The 23432-nt window shown below is 51.3% G+C and overlaps 2 protein-coding genes across 2 annotated transcripts in view; one reads left to right on the top strand and one right to left on the bottom strand.

Annotated features, from left to right (window-relative positions):
* Positions 1 to 820: 820 nt before the first annotated feature.
* Positions 821 to 17649, top strand: LOC122910309 (melanocortin 2 receptor accessory protein). Its single transcript, XM_044254957.1, has 3 exons — positions 821 to 1104; positions 16644 to 16743; positions 17094 to 17649. The coding sequence occupies exons 1-3, from the start codon at positions 918 to 920 to the stop codon at positions 17221 to 17223; spliced, it is 417 nt and encodes a 138-aa protein (XP_044110892.1). The 5' UTR covers positions 821 to 917; the 3' UTR covers positions 17224 to 17649.
* Positions 17650 to 18939: 1290 nt separating this feature from the next.
* Positions 18940 to 23432, bottom strand: part of URB1 (URB1 ribosome biogenesis homolog) — a 68325-nt gene continuing 63832 nt past the window's right edge. Inside the window, exons 36-39 of the mRNA XM_044251024.1 lie at positions 23229 to 23426; positions 21785 to 22026; positions 20786 to 21352; positions 18940 to 19713 (exon numbers count right to left, since the gene is read on the bottom strand). Coding sequence (XP_044106959.1) covers positions 19532 to 19713; positions 20786 to 21352; positions 21785 to 22026; positions 23229 to 23426 — 1189 coding nt within the window. The 3' untranslated portion in view covers positions 18940 to 19531. The remainder of the gene's footprint in view (positions 19714 to 20785; positions 21353 to 21784; positions 22027 to 23228; positions 23427 to 23432) is intronic.

The raw sequence follows: 23432 nt of genomic DNA, 5'->3' as shown, positions 1-23432 counted from the left end.
TAGAGTGAGTCCTGGGCAAATGCACATGGGGACACGGATGCTGGGACATCTCAGCTTTGCCCTGGCGTGTAGAACAGTAACACTCCCAGCTGGGGTCTTGGAGCGAAAGGCTGCGTCATTCTGGAATTTGGGGCTTCTTGTGCATTCCCAGAGGCTCCTCTCCCATTCAGTCCTGCTCATTCCAACTATTCGGAATATTCCCCTCGATCGCATCCGTGGCTCTTAGAAAAATGAAGGGATAACTTAGAGGCTCTCCCTGCAGAAACGCCCCTGTCGTCAGCCAAGGGCTGGATGAACCCTCCGGCCCTATTGCCTAAGAGCCGGATCCGCGTGGGTGTCTGGTCCAGGCAAACAGCCTCTTCCATCGGAACAAATGCCGCCGATTGGTTCGTTCTTGGGGACTTTAGATAAAAGCTGGGAGGTGTTCTCAGCTCCGTCGGGACGAGAGGGTTCTTTCGGCTTAATTAATTGCCTCTGCGTACACGAGAGAGGCCACTAGTTCAGGGCTGACATCAGTCAATTTCTGCCCTTAGATAGTCGGTCTAAGTCAGCGATTCGCGGGTTGCTCAATAGGGCCCAGAACTGCCTTAATGTAAGTCAAGGGCACAGCCAGCCTTTCATTTTGGTCTGATTACTTTTTAAAGTCTTAAAGCAAAGAGTCCTATTCGGCACCTTGTCCTTCAAGGGGTCCAGGTACCGGTTTTCCTGTTCTCACGCGGAGGGGCACGCTCGGACCGGGCTGCAAACTCCGGACTCCTGCGTCGCTCTGTTTATCTTGGACTTTTATCAAGGAGGGCGGGGCGGAAAGTTCTGCGCGGGGGCTGAGCTGTCAGGCACAGCCCCCTGGCCTTTCTCCCAGCCAAACAGCTCTGATAAGTGGGCAGGCCTTGAGCCCGGAGACCCACAGACACACTTGGATGACTTTACGGAAATCGGTTGGCCAGTCCCTCCAAGGGCTTGGACCCGCTTCGGATGCGCCGCCTGCCAGCGCCGCAGACATGGCCAACAAGACCAACGCCTCCCGCCCGTACGACGGCTACGAGTATTACCTCGATTACCTGGACCTCATTCCCGTCGATGAGAGGAAGCTGAAAGCCAACAAATGTGAGTTGAGGCAGAACCTGGGGGGTTGGCCCAAGAGACTTTCTCCATTCACCTCCTGCTCCAACAGGTGTCAGAGATGAGCCCACACTTGACCCTGTACACGGAGACAGAAGGAAACAGGAGTCAAATGGCATCTGCTATCTTCTGAAATAGGCTTGAAACTAACCTGGGAAGAAACTCAGACACCTTGGGAGCAGAACATGCGTTTTAAGATAGATTTCCTTGATGCAGTTTGGTCTGTCTAGGCTTCCAGTGAGCTAGGTGAATTTCTTTGAATTGCTGATGTTGCATTGTGTCCAACCCTAAGATAAATGACTTACTAATTTCTATGAAAATACCCACCGATTTTAATCTTCATGGTCTCAGGAAGGACCACCAGAACAAACCAACCTCCTTTGGCTCATCTCTCTCTCTCTCAGTCTTTCTCTCTTGGGTAAGTTGGTGCTTTGGGAACAGTTGTCTCTGGTTATTCCAGCTACTGAGTCAAGATAACAAGTTAGCTGAGGAAATGACTGTGAGAAACAAGACAAAACAAAGTCCAAATACTGGGGACCCATTCTCTGCTGCCCCCACGTGTCGGGCTTCTCGGGTATTTCACGCCCTACAACCACAAAATCTGACAAAAAGTAAGTGTGGTCACTGGAAGGAGCAGGATGCTTTTTGTATGAAAAGCCAGAGAACGTGGTCACACACCAGCTCAACACTGAAATCCATTTGGATGTTATTGCTAATAAAAGGCAGATCTCTGGCTGAGCCTTTGGAGGAAGTCATCTAGAATGTTTTGTTAGGAGGACTTTCTGTTTCCAGTTTCCCTTACGACTTCCAGGAGGCCAGCTACTCACCCACATCTGCCCCAACATGGCACCAAAACTTTCTGCAGGGAGAACAATAGGTTTGGTGTGTTTTCTGCTGCAAGGTATATTATACTCATGAAAATGCAGATTTTTGCACTTACAGCTCAAAATAAGGAAGACATAGAGTTCTAGGGAGAACGTGTCAGGGTTGAAATAAAAGCCCATTCATATGTATCATCAGAAGCTCAAAACTTTAGGATACATAGAGATTTGGACAAAATGTCGATTCGGCTTTTTGGGTTTTTTTGTTGTTATTGTAATTTTGTTGTTTTCTTTTTTTTTTTCAAAATGTAGATTTGTATTCAGGAGAGTCTTTTTTAAATGAACATGAATTAAGTGCAATTCTGTGTTGGCTTTGGACACTCCCATCCTTTTGTGGGCCAGACACCCCACTTGGTCGCCCCCCACCCCCAGGCGCCAAAGCTCTCTTCCTTGCTTCGAGTAGGGACATCTTTTTGCAACTTTAAAACCTTCGAACCTACAGTCTCAGCCTTCTGCCCCATTCAGTCACCCACAAACAACTTCCATTTCTGGGGAAGGTGGCTGATGTGAGCTGTGTGTGAGGTTTGAAAAGAAAAAATGTTCTTTCTTGCACATGTGAACTTGAGATACAAATTTATAGCATGGTGGGCATACAAACGGAGGCAAATAAGAAACTCCTCCCCAAACTCCCCAATGCCATAAAGACCATCTCATTGAGGACACTTAGGGGGAGCTCAGTCGCTGGGTCCCCTCAGACACCCTACATGTCAGGAGCTTTTGACACCCATAGAGAGAGCTACTCCTTCTGACTTCTATTTCTGATGTAGTTCAGTCTTAGGTGTTCTCTGAACTTAATTTCCGCTTTCTCTCGAAAAGAAGTTTCAGACTAGACAAAAACTCTGTGCTAGGCTCTTTATGTCCTGTTGGGTAGCTCGCTCTAGAGGGTCAGCTGGGGGGCAGTGACCTACAGGTTAGAGGCCAGGCACGTGGGTTCCCAAGCCCGTCAGCTGCGGTTCCCATCTGAGCTCTGTCACTCACTAGCTCTGTGACTTTGGGCAAATCAGTTACCGAGGCCAGGCCAGATTCAGGAGGAGGGAATCAAAGCCCATCTTGCAATTAGAAAGGTGTTAACAATTCAAAGCAGTCTCTAATTCACGATGAATATGAAAAAATACAGCAGTTAGGAAAATAAAGCTAGAAGGATAGCGAGGTAGAGCAGGGGCGCAAAGAGGAACTGGAGCCTTGACTAGGCTGGTGAGTGAGGGGCTCCCCACGGCGACTGTGAGCCGGTGAGAGATCACGCATTGAGGATGGCCCTGGAAGGAGCCTTCGGGGCAGCGGGAACACCAAGGACCAAGGCTCCAAGGCAGGGGAATGAATGCCTGCCATATTCCAGGCATTCAAGCATGAAGACATGGATATTCAGAGTGTCCGGGAGGAAGTAGAGAAATGAGTATTGCCAGATATGGCGGATGAGATGAAAGTTGGGTTCATCATTTTGGAGAGCGGAGTTGCCGAGGACCAGACAAGTTGCAGATGCTCACAAGGCATAAACCAGGCGTCCCTCTCCCAGGTACCTTCAGGGAACCCTTGCACGCGCCCACAAGGATACACATATTTCAGCGTTCACTGCAGCACTGTTTGTGATAGTCAGAAATTGGGAAGGACATCATATCCATCAACAGGAGGAGGGATACACGAGTTATGATTGTATTACTACCACCAGTAATACAGAGCAGTTTTAACACATGAGCCAGATCTGCATGTGACAAGACGAGCAAACTGCTAAAGTATCATGAGGTAAAAAGCAATGGGCCAGGGGCGCCTGGGTGGCTCAGTCATTAAGCGGCTGCCTGCACCTCAGGTCATGATCCCAGGGTCCTGGGATCAAGCCCTGCATCAGGCTCCCTGCTCCACAGGAAGCCTGCTTCTCCCTCCCCCCCTGTTCTTGCTTGTGTCCCCTCTCCGCTAGGTCTCTCTGTCAAATAAATAAATAAAATCTTAAAAAAAAAAAAAAGCCATGAGGCAAATTATACATCCTACAGAATTAACTTCTGTTAACTTCTGTTCATGATCCTATTGATTATAATGACATCTCCTTAAATACCAATGAATTTGTTATAATTAATGATGCAATTAATATATATTAACTCGTAAACATAAAAACACGTATGTTCTTTCTTAGGGGGGTGCACACACGTAGGAAAATATAACAGCATACATCAGTTTCCCCTGGAGCGGAAGACCAGGAAGATGGGAAGGGCTCTGACTTTACCTGTAATCATTTAATATCCTTTTTCTGTAAAAGGATCTGAAGCAAATATTTGGTGGACACCTATTCTGTATTTCTCTACATATTTGGAACATTTATAATTCAGGTTTATAAAATTTATTTATTTATTAATTTGGGAGGGAGAGTGAGCATGTGTGTGCATGAGTTGGGGGGCACAGAGGGAGAAAGAATATCAAGCAGACTCCCCAGCTGAGTGTGGAGCCCTACATGGGGCTTGGTTCCAGGGCCCCAGGAGTCTGTGATGCGCTGAAACCAAGAGTCAGCTGTTTAACCCACTAATCCACCAAGGCCCCTTTAAAAATGTATATTTTAAAGGTTAAAAAATAATAAAGATTCATATGCTCTTAGTAAAAGATTCAGACAGCAAATTACTTCACTCTGCTACTTGGGAACCATCAGTGTTAGCATTTTGGTGCCTGGCCGACTAGGGTTTCTCTGTATCTTTTCATCCCTATACACAGACACACAGACACAGACACACACACACACATCTGTGTGCACACACAAAGGGACTCCTTGTCTGCATGCTGTCTGTAAGAACTCATGAGGGGAAATGGAGAACTCCCTTGAGTTCCCTCTCTTCCCCTTGGGCCTGTCAGTGACTGCATCGGGCAGGGCCCAGCTGGTGGTGAGTGGTTGTCTCTCTCTGGACGAGCTCAGCTGGGGAACAGGGAGCAAGGACCTGGAGCCTGCTGGAGGTTGGGGACAATAACTCCATGATCTGGGCAATTTGGCAGAATTATAAACATTCAGTTCATTTGGACAGGTACCCTCTTTTTTTCTAAACTGTGGTTACAGCAGCTTGAACTGACCTAGATCTTGCCTCACCCAAGTGGAACCATACCCTGTGTGACCTCTTGTGACTGGCTTGTTTCACTAAGTCTTCATCGTGACAAGGACCCTCTTGATAAGTGGGCCCTTTTGCCCATTCACAGAGCCACGTGGCAGAAAGAAATATATGGTGGGTTAGCCCAAGACCACAAAAATGACCTTGAGGTTGATCATCTCCTGACACCAGAAACAGAGACATTCCCAGTATGGTGGTTATATCCGAGCTCTCCAGAAGAACCGCACCAGTAGGATGTATGGATGTGTGTTTCCCTGAAACAACTTCACAGACACATCCAAGAATCCCGTTTGACCAGCTGTGTGGGCAGCCCTGAGCCCAGTCAACTTGACACATAAAATTAACCACCGTAGTGTGTCAACCAAGCTGGTTCTCAGAGGAGGAGCTTTAGTGGTATAGAGGGAATGTGGGAGCCCCTGGGGTCAGGAACAGTAGTCACTGCAGGACGTCCAGAGACCTGGTCACCAGAGTGGTGAATGGGCACAGGGGAACTGGCAGGGGGGCCCCAGCGCGGGGTGTCCACTTGTTATTTATACAAAATGCCATCATGTTTCCCCATAGCTCATCAGCTTAGTCTGGAGGACTCGCTTCTTCACCAGCATCTCTCTCCCTTTCCACTGGCTTCCTCCTTGCTGTCTAAAACATACCCGGGTCTGCATCCCTGCTGCTCTCTTGTACCATCAACCAAAGTCTCTCCCACCTGGGCTCTAAAGTTCTCCAAGTGGTGCCCACTTTCACCTTCTCTGGTCCTCTGCACCCACCATCATCTGAAACTGCCCCTTCCAAAAAATCACCCTGCACACTCACTTCCTTCCTCCCCCTGGTTTCTGTGTCTATCTTCTCTTCTGTCCCTCTCAACCTCCTTCTTCTTTCCCTAGGTGCACTCGTCTTAGGGTCACCAACCCCTAGGGTTGCCCAGGACCGTCACATGGATGAATCTTGGGGAACTGAGGCACTTCAGATGGTCATCTTGGTTCCCCTCTTCTCCTTCCAGTCCCACCTATGTAGGAAAAAAGCTGCCACTATCCTCAATCACAGAAATCAGAAAAAGACCCCTACTCTGTGAACACAGTTAATCACAATTCATCCAGGGGAAATTCCTTGAGCAGTGCACAACTTGTGTAACTCTTTATGGCATCCGTGCATAGGAGGGACTCCAGGTGCAACCATGCGCTCCTTGAACCATTCCCTGTCCCTGCCATCTCTGATGAGTCTAAGCCCCTTTTCCTCTCCATAGTCTCTCTGAAATTGAGTGCTGTCAATTTGGTCTTTCATCCATCTCAACAAACTCCATTTCCACATCATACCAGAAGCTCACCATACTGGTCTTATCTTCTTGCTTTTGCTCACGATTAACTCAACAATCAAAATTGTGTAACTATCCATGATAGCAGGCATTGCATGGGCAGCTGGAGGCACAAATGCCAAAAGACTAAATCCCTGTCCCTGATTTTTCTCAAGAACGATTTTATTTTTTGACCGTTGTTATCTATTTTACGATGATGCTGTATTTCCAAGCAGGTTACACACATCACAACATCCCTCCACCAAACCTCATAAGATAGTAACAAGTGAGAACATAACACTGTATCTAAACATTGCAATAATGGGGCCTCAGTGTCATCTAACACCCGGGGTACATTCAACTTTCCCCATTTCCAGTAAGGTGGCAGGTACACATCCTTAATAAGCTGTTACGTGATTCATGGTGTTATGCTGGAGATTTGCAGAAGTGGCCGGCAGAGCTCAGAGAGGGAAGACACAAGGAAAGCTTCACGGGGAAGATGGGCTAAGCTGAATCAAAAGACCCAAAGGGACCCTGCCCGATCCACAGGCGGGTGGCCCCAGGTGAGATAGACCAGTTACACTCTGCATAGGCAAGAGGTGCTTCCGGCAAGCACCACATGGAGGGTGTTTTTTGGGAAGAGTGACATGGTGACAAAATTCTTGCAGGCCAGCCTCAGAGGATTCATGGGAGCTTCAGGGAGTCATTTAAAATTGTAGGCAGAGAAGAGACAAGGTCCAGTTTGCTTGCTAAGACTATCCCTCTGGCGAATATATAAATTTGAGGTTTGGGTGGGTGGTGGGTGACACAGAGGCAGGAGACAGCCACATGCCACCCCTGGAAACATACAGTTGCCACGATCTCTACCCTCAGGAGTTGACAGTCTAGGAGGGAGGGGTCAGCATAAATAAATTAGGGTGCTGTAGTGTTGCAGCCATCAGAATATAAGTATGGGGGTCCCAGGGCCCAGAGAAGCCAAGTGACTTTCCCCAGGTCACCCAGCAAAATATTTGCAGAGCTGGGACTTCAATTCTAAGCTCTGATCCCTGGGGACTCTTTCCAGGACACTAGACATGATTAGTGGGCAGACTGTCAGCAGACCGGAGGAACCAACAGAGCGGGAACCTTCCTCTTGTCTTGCTCTCTCTAGCCCCAGTTCCTGAGTGGTGCCCGACATGATCTCTGCGGGCTGGATTGATAAACGCATGGGAAGTAGGCAGCTCCTGCACACACCATTAATTTTCATGATGGATAACTGTGTCAGTTATCAATTTACTGCCTTCAAAATACGCTCTGTGATAAATGATGGGATTCCTTTAAAGTGAGCTGGAAGTTAAGATTTCTCAGAACAGGGCCCTGGGAGTGGGGGATCTGTAGGGGGGTTGGGCTGTGGCTGGGGGTCAGCAGGGGTGTGTGAGGACACGTGGGGCAGTCGGCCCCTGTCACTGGCCCTGAACACAGTCCCTCTAAGATCTTGTGGCCTCACGTGGCAATAACCTCTCTGCGACCATCTGGACCTGGAAACTGAGGTCCCTAGGCATTCCGTGGCCCACAGGGGGTAGAAGTCACAAGCCCCTGACAGGGGGACCCCTACCAGCTGTTGGTCATTTGCACCCTGCCAGTGCTCTGGAGGGTGGCCGCTCGTTTGTCCAGCAGCTCCAGACCAGCTCAACATCTCTGCTATCCAGTGGCCAAACCACATCTCCACTGAGGTCTGAACCTCCCCAACTATGTCTCTCCTTGGTGTGATGGGCTAGACTGTGTCCCCCGCAAACCCAATTCCTATATCGAAATCCTAACCTCCGGTACTTAAGACCATGACCGTATTTGGAGAATGAGGTCTTTAAAGAGGTGATCGAATTATTCTGAGGTCATAAGGGTGAGTCCTAATCCAATATGACCAGTGTCCTTAGAGGACGAAATGAGGACACAGACACACACAGAGGGAAGGCCGTGTGAGGACAAGCCAAGGAGAGAGGCCTCAGGAAGGACCAAGCCTAGGAAGGACCAACTTCCAGCCTGCAGAATTGTGAGAAACTAAATTCCTCTTCTTTAAGCCACTGTCTTCATTGGTTCAGGCTGACATAACAAAATACTATAGATTGGGGGCTTATGAAGAACGAAGATGTATTTCTCGCAGTTCTGCAGGCTGGGAAGTCTAACACTTCCCCAACATGGTTGAGTTTGGGTGAGGGGCCTTCTCCTGTTTTGGGGATGACATCTTCTTGCTGCGTCCTCCCGGCGGGGGAAGGGGTGAGGGCATCGCTCTGCAGCCTGTCTTGTAAAGGCATCAATCTCATTCACGGGGCGGGGGCGGGGGGGGATCTGTCTGTGGCTTAAGCAGCTCCCAGAGGCCCCAGCACCATATACCATCCCCCTGGGAATTAGAATTGGGCAGATGAATTTAAGGAACCACAAATGTTCTGATCATAGCGCAGCCTAAGCAAACGGACACGCCTGGGTTCCCTCCTGGTTTGGGACCCCTGTTCGCTGGAGCAGGAAGGATGGAACGTGGTGACGGGCAGGGAGGACAGTAGGGTCTGTCGGCGAGGCAGCTCAGACTCTGATCTGGAAGGCGGCCAGGCACAGCAGCTGGGCCACGGAGGGTGATGTGTCCCAGCAGTGTCCGCTCCCCGTGGGGCCCGCAACCTGACTCCAGAACCCTGATCCTGTCAGTCTTGCCTCTCCCCTGCCATCAGCACCGGCCAGCCGGGGTCCTTGTGGGTTCCCTGGGACAGTGGTCACCCGCCCCGGCAACCTGTGTGTGGGAAAGTGACTTTCCTCTGTAGCTGCTGTTACTTCTTGAGTGAACTCGTACACTGGCCTCTTCACTGGCTGCCCTGCCCGCCAGCTGGACTGGCGCTGGTCCAGGCAGGGGTGTCCTCTTCCCCGGGGGGCGGGGGGCAGCAAGTCAAGCTGGGTCCTTCTTTCCTGGCAGGACCTTGGTGACATCTTCCATGGCAGGGGGTGGTGGGGATGCTCTTTCTGCTCTGCTAATGCTGATTGCCCTGTCTCTGGCTTTCAAGATTTTCTCGAGCACAGACTCCTGTCCTTTGTGTCCCACTAACTGCAAAGAACACGTGCAGAGCTCTCTGGAGTAGCCCTTTTGCTGGGTACCAACTACACTCTCATACAGGGTAAGGGTGGTGGGGGACGATCGACCGTCTCGAAAGAAAACCCCTTGGAGGGAAGCATCCCAAAAGTAGATTTGAAGCAGTCAACACCTATCTTAGTCTACTCCGGCTGCTGTAACAAAGTATTATAGACTGGGAGCTTAAACAACAGATATTCAGTTCCCACATTCTGGAGGCTGGGAGTCCAAGATCAAGGTCGCAGCAGATTTGCTGTCAGATGAGGACTTGCTTCATGCCTTGTAGACAGCCACTATCTTACTGTGGCCTCACGGGGCCTTTCTTCCAGGCCTGCAAATGAAGGAGAGAGGAGGGGGAGATGCAGCAGGAGGTTGAGGGGAGAGGGAGGGAGGGAGGGAGGCAGGCAAGGAGGAAGAGGGGAAGGCAGAGACTGAGAGGGAGGGAGAGTTTCTTCCTTTTCTTACAAAGACACTAATCCCGTCATGCTGCCAGACCCTCCTGATCTCTTCTAAACCCAATTACCTCTCAAAGACCCCACTTTCAAACACCATCCATCTGGAGACGAGGGTTTCCGCGCTGGGAGGTGGGGGAACATAGTCAATCCACAACATCGCCTTTCTACAGAGTCCACTATGATCGTCCTGTCTCCCCTAGAGTTTTCAAATAGGATCTGGGATATTTCAAATAGAATCTGGCTACACACACACACACACACACACACACACACACACACATTTAAGATTTTATTTATTTATTTGAGAAAGAAAACATGAGCTGGGGGAAAGGGGCAGAAGGAGAGGGAAAGAGGGAGAGCGAGAGAGAAGCAGATTCCCCACTGAGCAGAGAGCCCGATGCGGGGCTCAGTCCTAGGACCCTGAGATCATGACTTGAGCCAAATGCAGATGCTTAACCCACTGAGCCACCCAGGCACCCCAGGCTGTATATGCTGTTTTGTATTTTGCTCTTACCGACTTGATGATATTTTGTTTTCTTGTGTTGTTAAATATTCTTTCACAAAGATTTTGTAAACAACTGCATGGTGTGCTAGAAATTTCTATTTTTGAACATATAGAATGATTCCTGTTTTTTGCTGGTACAAGCAGTGGACTTGAGAAAAAAACTTCTGTTGTATGTCAAGTAAAGTTATCTCGCCTACTTTTGTCCACGGTATTTGAATTCAAGGAGGTTTATTTAAAAAAACAAACAGGAGCACCTGGGTGGCTCAGTCGTGTAAGCGTCTGCTTTAGGCTCAAGTCATGATCCCAGGGTCCTGGGATCAAGCCCCACATCCGGCTCCCTCCTCAGCAGTGAGTCTGCTTCTCTCTTTCCTTCTTTGGTCTCTCTCTCTCTCTCTCTCTCTCACTTGCTATCAAGTAAATAAATAAAATCTTTAAGAGAACAAACAAACAACACCACCCCCCCCACCACACACACACATGCAAAACCAGAAATCTCTACCATCCACTCTCTGTGCTACTGTTATCACGGTGTCAATTTTGTTTTCCATAATGAAAAAGCTGGCAAAAGGCAGCTTCTGGCGGGCTCAGAGATGCTCTATTACTTGGCTTTGAAGGTCGGGTAAGGCAAGCATGAGTCCGGGTGAGGAGGGACAGAGGTCACGCTGCAGAAAGAAGGTGAGCTTTTCTGTTAACAAATGCAGCTTTCTCTCCTCGCTAGTTCCTCCGGGTTGGATCTCTGACCAGTCAAACAGATCAGAGAGATTCACCCCCCAGTTCTTCACCTCGAAGCAGAGGTACACATCAAAGGCAGAAGGATGCTGGGAATGGAGCCATGAGCCAGGGATGCTTTATGGTGAGACAAAGAAGGTCACATGGTGTGGCTGGTTGAGATGCGGAAGATCAGGCTGGGTTCGACTCCTGTACCCAGTAGAAAGGGAGGCAAACAGAAGGAAAAGTACCCAGGCTCAGGTGTTTACCTAACAAGCAGAGGGGATTTTAAAGATTTTTGTGTTCGTGCCCATACACTGGAATTTATCCGTCATGGCTGGGCAGAGCGCTGGAAGCCTCCAGGGACTGATAGACATTTTATGGAGCAGTGCTGACGGGAAGGCTCTGGGTTGCTCTTTCCCAGGGCTGGCTTGAAATCTGGTGTGATTTTGTTAGAGGGACTTCACAAGGATCTGTACCCTTGTGATTTTCAGATATGACTTCTGTCTCAGGGAAAGATTAAGAATTTCCCCGACACTGTCGACAAAGTGGGAAATGCAAATTCGTTTCTTGAGGCTCTGCCTGAATGAATCATATGTTTGCTTTTCTAGCTGTCCCCCTTTCAGGGGCTAGGCTTAGGGGAAAACAGTTCCATATACCAATGTTACAGTTACAATATATACCAATGTTACATATTACTGTAACACAAGGACTCTCCAGATACGCCCTGATGCTCCCTTGCAGGGAGCCGCAAGATGGATTGATTTCCTTTGGGCAGGAAAGCTTTCATGGTAGGAAAGCCTGGCTTTCATGCTGTATTATTTGCTTCTCAGGTCAATATGTCTTCTTCCTTTAATTATGGCTTAGGAAAAATCTATCATATCTCATATCGACTTCCACTGATGTGCCGGCTCTGGCAGCTTCAATCAGAAGGCAGTCTGTTCATCTGCTGCTCCCAGAACAGAAACACACCACTAACCCATCTCTTTTGAACACAAGGCAGAGAACTCAGTGAAAAGATTGAGCCAAACACCTACATGTAACTCTTTTCTCCCATCAGAGCAATCAGTTTCATGTTACAAATTTAACCGAGACTACAAACTCTTCAGCAAAAGTCCAGCCTTATGGATAGGACATAAACAGTGAAAGTGATTTTGCGTCTTCGCTTGGCTCAGGTCATGATCTCAGGGTCCTGGGATCGAGCCCCACATCAGGCTCCCTGGTCAGTAGGGAGTCTGCTTCTCCCTCTCTCTCTGCCTGCCATCTCCCCTACTTATGCATTCTTTCTCTCTGTGCCAAATAAATAAATAAAATCTTTTTAAAATTTTTTTTAAAAAAGAGAAAGTGATTTAAATAAGATATGCCACTGTTTACCTCGGAACGAATATCCCATCAAGGTAGCCCCAGCTAGAGGTGCTACACATGAATGATTCCATTATTGCTCCCAAACTGCTTGGGGCTCTTCTTTTGGAACTGACTGTGGTAGTGACAGCATCTTCTATGGGACATCTACAGTGATAAACTATGTATCTCTTTCAAGGGTGGATTTGCTTTGGGGAAATAGTTAAGAGTGACCCTCAACCAATCAGGTGAATGGAAGGGATGACTAAGCTATTGGTACCGCCTGGGTGTTGAAAATAAAACATGATTTTACGAAGTAGCAGTACTTCGTAAAAATAAGTACTTCTACTTATTTTACAAAGTAGAAGTACTTTTACGAAGTAGTGTGTGTGTGTGTGTGTGCGCGTGCGCACACACGCTTGCCCTTGATGATAATCCCAAAAGAAAGCTTTACAAGTGTTTATGAATCTTTGGTAAATGTTTATAGATGTTTAATCAGGACATGTATTATTTCAGGAAGATTTATATGACTCTGTGATAGAAGATGATTATTGTGAAAGTCAGCATTCATTTGGATTTGTAAGTTTGGGTACGGTCATTTAAAAAGTCAGCTCTTTTTACTGATTCAGTGAAGAAGTTGGTTACAGTCAACAGCACCCGATGGAAGAGAAGTTGGTTTCTGTCTCACAGAGGAGTCTGTAGGACCCTGCGCAGGGTGGGCTCCATGAGTTCCTCAGAGACAGCTTCCTTCCAGCTCCTTGCTCTGCCGTACCCTGGATCTGCCCCTTATCCTCACCCCTCAGCCTTTCTCTGGGATTCACATCTAGGTTCCCACCAGCAAAATGGAATACAGAAATAGGAAGGGATACAATGTTATCTGAAATCCAGCAGGCTCTGCAGGAGGATGTCTAGCAGCAGTCCAGTAACCCCACTCACATCTCATTGGCCAGAACCTGTCACATGACCATATCTTGCTGACAGGGGGTCTGGGAAATGTAGTCTTTATTCCAGGCAGTGAAAGGCAGGGCTTCTCTTAACTATGTAAGAACCTGCAAACATTAGGATTCGCAACCAGCAGTCTGTACCGCGATTACCTTTACTCATACCCCATACTTCAGTGGAGCTTGAAGCACACAGTGGTATCACTTGCCCAACACCCTCTTAACAGAAAAAATAATTTTAGTTCTATTGATATATCATTTCACAACCATTAAACAAGGAACTATGCCATGGGCATTATATATACAAATTATTTAATCCACCTAAAAGTCTATCTAACACAGTCCATCATCCCATTTAATAGACTTAGAGATGCAAAAATCTCAGATTGCCTCAGATACCCCAGCTAGAAAATGGCCAAGTCAGAATTTGAGTTCAAAATCACCCACCTGCATCCCCTAGGTCCTTAACCCAGTTGTTGTTCCCCAAAGAAGGGAAAAGTCTTGGAGTGAATCTTCTATCAGGACTCTGGGACCCAAATGTTAGTAGCATTTGGAGGAATGCTAAAACTGAGGTTCAGCAGTTCACAAAATTGAACAGCTCCAAGGAAGGATGAGAAACTCCCCCCGCCCCACCCCCGGGTGAAGCCGTATCATTCCATCCGAGCCCCCTCTGCGGATGCCTCGCTCCCCTCATTCTGCCGGTGTGGGCTCAGAAGGGAAGGAGGGGAGGAGGGGAGGATGAGGGGGGAGGAGAAAAAGGAAGTAAATTAGGAAGGGGGAGGGAAAGGGGGAGGAGAAGAGAAGGGAGGGGGAGAAGAGAAGAGAAGGGAGGGGGAGAAGAGGAGAGAGGGGAGGAAGGTTTTCCATGGTTGGACCAGTTTCCTTGTCAAGCCAGCCTGGGGTTCCTTGTTGTAAAAACAAGCTCAGGGATGTTTAAACATTTCCAGCCCTGGGGAATGGTGTCTCTGGGGAATGATGTCTCTGGACCTGGAATGAAATGTTCTCGCCAAGCACTTTGAATCTTCAGTAGGAAGAGAAAAAGAACCCTGTTGTTATTATTATTATTATTGTTATTATTATTATTATTATTTTGGCCGCCCCTTTCAACAGAATGTAAGGAAAAAGAATTTAGTACTGGAAATGGTCAGTGGCTACTGATCCCCTTTACAGTCTGAAAACAATTCAGATCTCACTTCTCTGAAGACACTGTGTTCTGTGGAAGGTGTTACTTCTTTTCCTGTTCAGTATGTGGAGATAACTGACCACGGGCCAAGCAGACATGTGTGAGCCCAGCAGAAGGGGCGGGGGTGTCCCAGCGGCAGAACTTCTGAACCTGTTTTCTTAGAGGCCCCGACAGAACTTCTCTAGCTGCCGGAAGATCTCAAACCCTGTATGATTTTTATGGAGACAGAGCAGAGTGGTGTCTGCCTAAATCCAAAACATCCTTACAGAATAAAACCAAAACTTCTGAAAGCATTTATTCCGTGCCACTCCAAGGGTTATAAAAGAAATTGTGACTGGCCGGTGGAACCGAAGCAGGTGTTCTAGAATACTGAGTGAGCAGCCAGGGACTTTCAGGGGCTCCTTTTTGAAAGTCCTTCAGTTTCCTTCAGTTTCGGGCAGACAATAACAACCTCATTCCCTATTTCCTGGGAGCCCCTATACCCCTACAACTGGTCAGAGTTCTGGGGCACCACCAGCGTTTCTCAGGTCAAGGTCAGAGAGGAGAGAGGTTGTGGGAGCCAGGCTGGAGGTCTTCGTTGTCCTTGTCTTTCTGGGGTTGAGAAGGCCAAGTTGTTGGTGCTTCGTTACGAGGCAGTGGGGATCTGACTTCTTTGGCGAGAACTGCCTCCTTTCCTTGCAACTGTTTTTGATGCTGTCCAGGTCTAAAATGAACTCTTACGAGTCTTCGGTTTTTCTCCCTACCTGTCCCAGGTCATGGAGAGTGGAGGTGACACCCTTTACTCAAGTGCCATTGTTTACCGCCGGGGCCTTCACTTCCGGCTCTATGTAGATGACGAACAAATCTCTAGCTACCTCATTCATTCATTCAGTGATTCATCATTCATTCATTCATTCATTCATTCTGTTCATTTCCTCTTTTGCTTACCCATTCATAAACGTTTTTTTGTTTAACCGAACACAGCGTAAGTTTGGGCAGGCGATTCCCTGGAAGTACTGGAGGGTAGTGCAGAGGAGGCTGTAGGGGGAGGAGCATGTGGGAGAGAGGGACAGCCATTTCCGCTGTGCTCCTGTGGCCCCTCTGAGTCCTTCACAGCCCGTGGTGGCACCTGGCATGAGTGGGTGCTTAATAAATTCCTGTGGGTGATCAGCCTTCAGTAGCCTCCTTTGCTCACACGTGTATATGTCTAGCAGGTCCATCTGGGGGCCTCCGGGCCTGGGGGCACGAGTGTGTCTGGGATAAGATCCTCAAACACACTCACTACGAGCATAGTGTACTGTGCCCATAGCCATCGTCGATCACCAAGAAACACTACCGTATTGCAACAGTGCCTCGCAACTTGCAGAATGTTCCTGATCTGGAGTCCTGGAGGACAGCACCTCCTGGCCTGTCAGGTTCTGCCTAGGGCCTCCAAGAGGCTAACTATGTTTCCTAGTTTTCCTATCCCTTCAGCTTCTGGCCACAAATTCAGGCACAGGGTAGTCTGCACGCAGGTGATCTTCCCTCCTGTCACTGTCCTCCGTCCCCAAATTGGCCACGTGCCCCTGGAAGAAAGGGGCCAGTGAGGACTCGGTTAAAAGCTCCGCCCTGCCCACCACAGGAGTGTTCCAGCACCCCAGTCTCGCCCACCTCCTCCTAAATCTCTCGGTCTTGGGGTCTCTGAGGCAGCCCCTAATAGAGCAGTCCCCAAAGGCCCCTGCCACCCTCACAGGGGAGGGGAGGTTGGCTGTGTACGAGCTGCCCACAGCCCTTTCTTCTCCCTCTGAAGGAGAAGGGGAAGGAGGGGAGCAGCAGCAGCTGAAAAAGCAAATCCACGGGGTCCCTTCGTTTCACTGGCTGGTTTTCCCTCGGCAATCCCCTACCTGAGCCTGCTGCTCGTTGCTCTGGGAAAAAGTCCCTTTCGCTGCGGCCCTGGTGCTTGTGGAAAGGTCTTCCCAGGGGTGGCTGCTGAGAGGCAGGGAGAGGAGACAAGTCCTCTCCTCAGGCCCCACTGCCCGGAGCTGTGGGCTTCTGTGGCGTCACGCAGACATTGAGATGCCCCCCCCTTCCCACAGATTTCATCGTCATCACCTTCTGGGTGAGCCTGGCGTCCTTCGTCATGCTTCTGTTCCTCATCCTGCTCTACATGTCCTGGTCAGGCTCCTCACAGGGGAGGTGAGTATGGAGGGTGCCGGCACAGGTAAGTCACGGGCTGAACAGTGAGGGACCGCAGGTCCGCAGCGCGGGGTGCTGTGCTGTTCGGTCACGGTCACCACCGTGGTCACCGTGGTCAAGGTCACCACTGAGCACTGCTTAGTAACTTCCATTGCTCCACAGTGGTGACCCCACTGTGAACTGGGCTGACCCTCCCCCAGGGCCTGTTCCCTTAGCAGAAGGGCTCTTGTCCCATCTTGTCCCATGACATCTTCTCTGTGGGTTCTGGGCAGGCGGGATGGCGCAACAGGAAAGCACCCAGTACGTTCTCGCCAGCTTTGATGCCTGCCTCCCATCTGCTCTGTCCACAGGAACAACACCCAGCACCACACAACATGCCCCTGGAGTCACAGCCTCCATCTCCCCCTCTGCATCCGGGGGCAGCCCCCCGGCTCCACGGAGCTCGGCCGGAGCCCCAGGCGGCAGAGCACACAGTCCTGAGCGGCAGCAGCGGTCATGAGCCCCTGCACTTGCCCCACTCTGCCCCCGCACCCACCCTGCTCTCCTCCCAGAACTGGCCTTCGACAGGGACCCCCACAGCATCAGGTGATGTCGGGAACAACTGGGGTGAGCCTCCCCCTGAAGACAGAACCTCTCAACTGTAGAAGCGACACCAGCAAATCAGTGAACTCAGCCTGAATGCACGGCTGCCTTCGGAAAGCCTACTTACGTGCAGCCGGAAGCGCAGGCCAGGATGTACTCTACGAGGGGACACAAGTACACGTGACCCAGGGCTCAGAGTACCCCGCCTAGCACAGGGAAGCGGCCCCAGAGAGTGCGGATTTCCAGTGCATTTTACCTGCAAACGTACTTCTTATGTTCACTTTGGGAAGGGTAGAAAATAAAACATATACGAATTAATTTTTAAAAATATGTGCTTGGTATTACTGGGCCACTTTATAGCTTCAACTATTACTGCTGTGATATGTTTTTTTAAAGATTTATTTGAGAAAGAGAGAGTGGGTGTGCACGTGTGCAGTGAGGGGAGGTGGGGAGGGGCAGAGAGAGAGGGAGACAAGCAGACTCCTCGCTGAGCATCACGGGAGGGGGTGGGCGGCGGGGAGGGGCCTCCATCCCAGGACCGAAACCAAGTCTGATGCTTCACCACCCAAGCCACCCAGGCGCCCCGTACTGCTGTAATATTTACCAACCCTGAGTTTCAGGCGGATCTGAACCTTCTTTAGGACACCCCGGGAGGGCACCCCCGTCCCCCACTGTCTCCCACCTTTACTAAGACAGGGCAGTGCAGGCCCCACCAGCCCCGCTGACTGCAGTCAAGGGACCTAAGTCACACTCCCGAACTCCCCAAATCCTTTAAAAGGCAGAACCCAAGGGGAGAGGGGTGCACTGGAACGGTGTCACAGGACGTCTCTGAGCTGGTAGGATGAGAGCCACCTGGGTGACGTTACAGGACCTCTGGTCTGAGTCCTCTGAAGGACCCAGTCCTTCAGTGCCCAACAGCCTGGCCCTGGCAGACGGAAAGTACAAAGCCCCAGAACCCACACCTCACCCCGGGTGGACTGAAATATCCCCCAGACGGGGGTGGGCTCAGCCTTCCCTGACTTGGGGGCAGTGGGCTGGAAAGGAAGCGGAGGGCGGGGAGACGGAGCTCCAGAGACACAGAAATGGGGCGAGAAAGAACTCGTGGACTTTCTTACTTGAACCTAAAAGCACAAGTCTGATTTGGGAATGGTCTCAAAACACACTGTTCAGGTGTTTGGGGTGTGGGGGAGGGGAGGCAGCCACACCCTGCTTTCTAGACAAGGAGCCCGGACTGGGTAAGGGGGCTGGAGGCAGACAAGCACTACCCTTATCCCGGTCAAAAATCCTCAATCGTGAAAGACCACCAGAACCCAGTCCAAGGAATGCCGCAGGAACATCAACGTGTCAACGTTTAAGCGGAGGCCGAGGGACTGGGAAGGCCGCCGTGCGGTCCTGTGACTGAGGCCAAGCAGCAATCCCCCGCTTGGCCCCCACCCCGCACGGGAGGGCGGTGGGCACACGCGGAGCGCTAACCGCACGCACCAGGGCTCTCCAGGTTTGCCGGCTGCTGCGCCAATTAACACAGAAACCTTAAAAGTCAAATCTTGACCTTTAAAATGCACGTTTCTGTGAAATAAAATGGCCTGTTAATACCAATTAAGCAAAACACAAACGTCTAACAAAAATAGAGATTTATTAACAAGTTACAAAATCCCAAGACCCCGCTTTGAAACAAATAAAAAAAATACAGGCTTTCTTTCCAAAGCAGAGGTCGAATCCATTTTACACTGTAAGGGTCTAGTGTAACGCCCTTTTACGTACTAAGATAATTAACACTGGCCCGAGCTCACTCACTCACAAAGCTATACACAGCTCTGTAAGACTTCTCATGCGAAGAAAAGCTGAAACATCTCTCTTCACCCTCTTAGCTGACATACTGTATTCTTGAACATTTTGGCTTTAACATGCACAAATCTCTTCCGTGCTCGGAAGTGTCACCTCAACTTGACGTGTATTCTCTGGAGAGCGACGAAGCCAAGAGGAAGGGTCTTGCCTGTCTGAACAGTGAACGGGCTTGCGGCCCGGAAGGCCCCCCGCCCACTACAGCTCCGACTACCCTGTGTGCGCTCCGTGCCTGCTGGTGCATTAAATGAGTCAACGTCACTTGTCAGGAAACGCAGTGACCGCAGACAGAACTTTTGCATGAAAACCTTGACTCAATCGAACTTCTAGAACCTGGGGTCAGGAGGCATCAGGAGGCAGGGCGTCACGTGCTGGGGACTGAGGCGGCGATGTCCTTGCAGAGGATGACGATGGCCTCTTCGTCGCCACTTAGCGTGTCCTCTGTGGCGTCACAGATCATTTGGACATGGGTTAGGAGGGTGTCTGGCTGCTGGGCCCCCAGCCAGATGTCTTTAATGTACAGAGACGCCAGGAACGCTGCGGTGGCTGAGGAAGAGGTGGACAACAGGGCCATTAGGACACAGGCTACTTCGCTGGAAAATAGGTCACTTCCCCCCAATGCCCCTCCCCCCACGCATGGGGACACAGAGGCTTTGCTCAATGCCCAATGAACTGTGGCAAAAGGAGGCGAGCAAATGTTTAAGAAAAATTAATTTTGCCTTTGCTTAACTTTGGGGTTAATCTTCTTTGCTCTAAAATTAATCTTTTTTTTGATCAATGTGTGTAAAATGTAAGGAAAGCTATTACAACCCAAGTTTCTTCTTGGTTCTGGTCACCTGTGCCAAGAATCAGAATTAAGGTCTGAGGGGGCGCCTGGGTGGCTCAGTGGGTTAAGCCTCTGCCTTCAGCTCAGGTCATGATCCCAAGGTCCTGGGATCGAGCCCCGCATCGGGCTCTCTGCTCAGCAGGGAGCCTGCCTCCACCTCTCTCTCTGCCTGCCTCTCTGCCTACTTGTGATCTCTGTCTGTCAAATAAATAAATAAAATCTTAAAAAAAAAAAAAAGAAAGAATTAAGGTTCCGAGATAATTTCACGTCATTTCATCAATGGCACGGGGGAGGGGACAGGGTTTCCCAGGTCCAGACTCAACTTCCCGAAAGCATCCAGACGAGAGAAGTCATCCCTCCACTCCTGCCCCTGGGAGGTCACCTGCTTGGGCTGCTGGTTTAGCTATCCTCCCTTCCTGCTCCCCTCCCATCCCTGGGGAAAGGACGGGGGAAAGGACGGCACGTGTGCGTGCCCGGGCGTGAGCGTGCAAGTCCGCTCACGTGTGCACCTGCAGCCACGGGTACCCCGGGTGCCCTGAACACCCCAAACACCTGAGAAGGAAGTCCTCGCAGGAGGAAGGCTGGGAACGGAGGACAGCTGGCGCCCCGCAGTGGGCCAGAGCGGGCACTTGTCCGCATACACACGGCCGCCCCTGGGCTCTCTCCTGAGCAAAGGCAAAGGCCTCTGCTCCCTTCACGTCCGGGCCGATGGCAGCTATGAGCCCGGCACTCTGGCTCGGCTGCGTGAGTGCTACATCCCGAGTCCCCGACAGGCTCGACGCGGCACCTCACCTGCAGTGGCTCCATCGTCCTCCTGCAGGGAGGCAAGGCAGAGGCGCTGGACCGCCGGGTGGCAGGGGCTCCGCGCGGGGCCCTGGGCCGCCAGCAGCTGCAGCAGGACCTCGCTGAACAGGCAGGCCAGGCTCCGCGCGGGCCCCGCCAGCTCCCCGGCGCTGCAGAACCGGCTGTACAGCTTGAAGATGCTACTCCTCACGGCGCTGTCCCCGAGCAGCTCGGCCACGACCCCCGGCTGCGGCAGAACGTGGCTCTTCAGCCAGCCCAGCAGTCCTGCGGCCTCCGCCCTGCTCGGCGGACACTCCGCCACCGACCGCAGCGCCCAGCGGACCGCCAGGGACGTGGCAGCACACGCCAGGCCCGGTGCAGTGCTCTCGGGGGCGGCCCCGACCGCGGGCCCCCAGTGGGTCAGTATGGACCTCAGGAGGCCCCTGCACGTCTCCAGGGCAGCTGCCTGCGCCTCAGGGTCGGCCGACTCCTCTGCCTCTCCGGGCCTCTTCTTCCGGCCCCGTGGGCCTCGGGCTCGGGCTGGCACGACAGGCTTGTTCTTGTCCTTGAGCATCTCTGTCACCCACCCAGAGAGGAAGGCAGTGAGCCTGACGCCCTCTTCCCCACACGGATGGGGGGCAGGTGGGTAATGGAGGGGGGAAGAGGGAGAGGTCCCGAGCGCTGGCCCCTGCTCGGCTCCCATAGGACATGCTCCTACCCCTGGAGCCCTGCGAGAGCTCCACATTGGACCGGACTGTGACGGTCACCGCTGCTCTCAGGACAAACCCCGTCCGTCCTCACCACAACCAAAGCCCCCCGCTGGCCCTCCCCGGGAGCAATGACAGTGGCAAGGAGAGCTCCAAGCCAGGTCTGCCCAAGGATGGGGGACCCGCCCTCGGGACCTCAGCAGCTTCGGCCACGCTGCTCAGAGAGGGCGCGTGCCGGCGGCTCTGCGGGGGACATGAGCACAGTTTGGGGAACACCACACGGTCGGGTCCCGACACTCACTCAGGAGCTCCCTAACTTGGAATTTCTCAATGGCCGATCTCAGGTCCTCTTGGAGCTTCACGTCTCTCTCGAGGAGACTCCATTTGTGCAGGAGGACGAGGACGTCCCTGGTGGACAGCACCGTCTCGTTCACGGTGAAGCGGTTCATGTCCTTGAAGGCCTGCATGACAGTGGCCCGGTACCTGAGCACGGAGTTGAGCGCCGCGAAGAAGCTGGTCAGCTGGGCGGAGGCCAAGGTCGGCCTGTAGGGAGCCAACGTCACAAACTGAGCGAAAGCTGCCTCCTCATCCTCCAGCCCAGGACCAGGGCGGCTGGACAATGCCACAGACCCAGAGGGGCTTAAGGTCCACCTGCGACTCGGGTGTCCCTTCACAACAAACACAGGGGCATGGAGCCCACTACCAAGAATAGGAAAAAGCAAGCCGCTCCAGTGGAGGTTCGGTGGGGACCCGAGTCTCCCCTCCGTGCTAAAGGCATAGAAATCTCCTGGAAACCATGGCTAACCGGGAGAGCGAGGCGGAGAGGCCGTGAGGGTCAGGGCGCCAGCCGCCTGACAAGCACCACAGGACGGCCGACGCCCCTGGGCCTCAGAGCCTCACAGCCTCAGCCCCACCCACGGCCAAACCCGACCGTGGGCTCCCGCAGGAAATCCGCCCTGATCTCCAGGGAACTGAAGATTCAGTACCAGCTGCTCCACACGATATTAAAAATTATTTTAAATAGTAATCAGTTCTCAAACACCAGTGTATCTTTCAACAGCCCCGGAATAAGAAAGCAGTCTGTCGGCACTGATTTCGTAATTCAGAGCAACCAAAGACCACACGCTCTCAGATTTATCAAGAAAGTCTTCACTGAGATGATCATCCATTGGCGATCAGTTCTTCCGGCTCCACTCAGCACTGCCTCCGACCCTAAGCCAGAACTCCAAGCTCACAGGCTGTATTTTCTCTAAGACAGTGGAATCTGGGGAGCAGTCAGCAGTCTGAGGAACCGAGGAGCACTATTCCCAGGAGCCAGATGGAAATGCTGGAATTTTCAAGGAGAGTCTCAGACAAGTGAGTCTGTGCGGGCTGGCGAAGGCAGAGGCAAGTCTGGGAACAGCCTGCCTTTCTTAGGTTTAAAGTCATGGGAAAGATGTTCTTTCTACAAGACACCACTTGAAGTGCTTGAATCAAATTATCAAGTTGTTTGCCGCTAAAAATGATCTGCTATGACACGTTTTAGGTTTCCAGAGTGTCAGGTTCTCAGGGTCGTGAAAGGAGCCTCCCGAAGTTGAAGCAGAAAAGAGGAAACAGCTAAAATAGCTTTTCTGACATCATCCATGGCTGACAGCAGCCCTCGGGCCCACAGCCCCACCTGTGGAGCCAGGACCGAGGGGACCACTGAGAGGGGGCGTCCACAGAGGCCCCACGCTACGGGCCGCGCCGGTGGGGCAGGCGCTTACCTCAGGTGCCTCGTGAGCGCAACGAGAACATACAGGAACTCGTTGACCAAGTGCAGGGCGAGCAGCTTCTGAGGCTCCTGGGACCCTGGCTGGCAGGAAGCCGGGCCCTCCGACGCCACTCCTTTGTCCCCCAGGTTGGTCACCCACAGTGTGTGTAGCAACGAGATGATGCCGGACAGCAGCTGGGTCTCCAGAAACCTGCGA

This window comes from Neovison vison, chromosome 6 (assembly GCF_020171115.1).
Source record: "Neovison vison isolate M4711 chromosome 6, ASM_NN_V1, whole genome shotgun sequence".
Taxonomy (NCBI): Eukaryota; Metazoa; Chordata; class Mammalia; order Carnivora; family Mustelidae; genus Neogale; species Neogale vison.
This window is presented reverse-complemented; position numbering and strand designations above follow the sequence as displayed.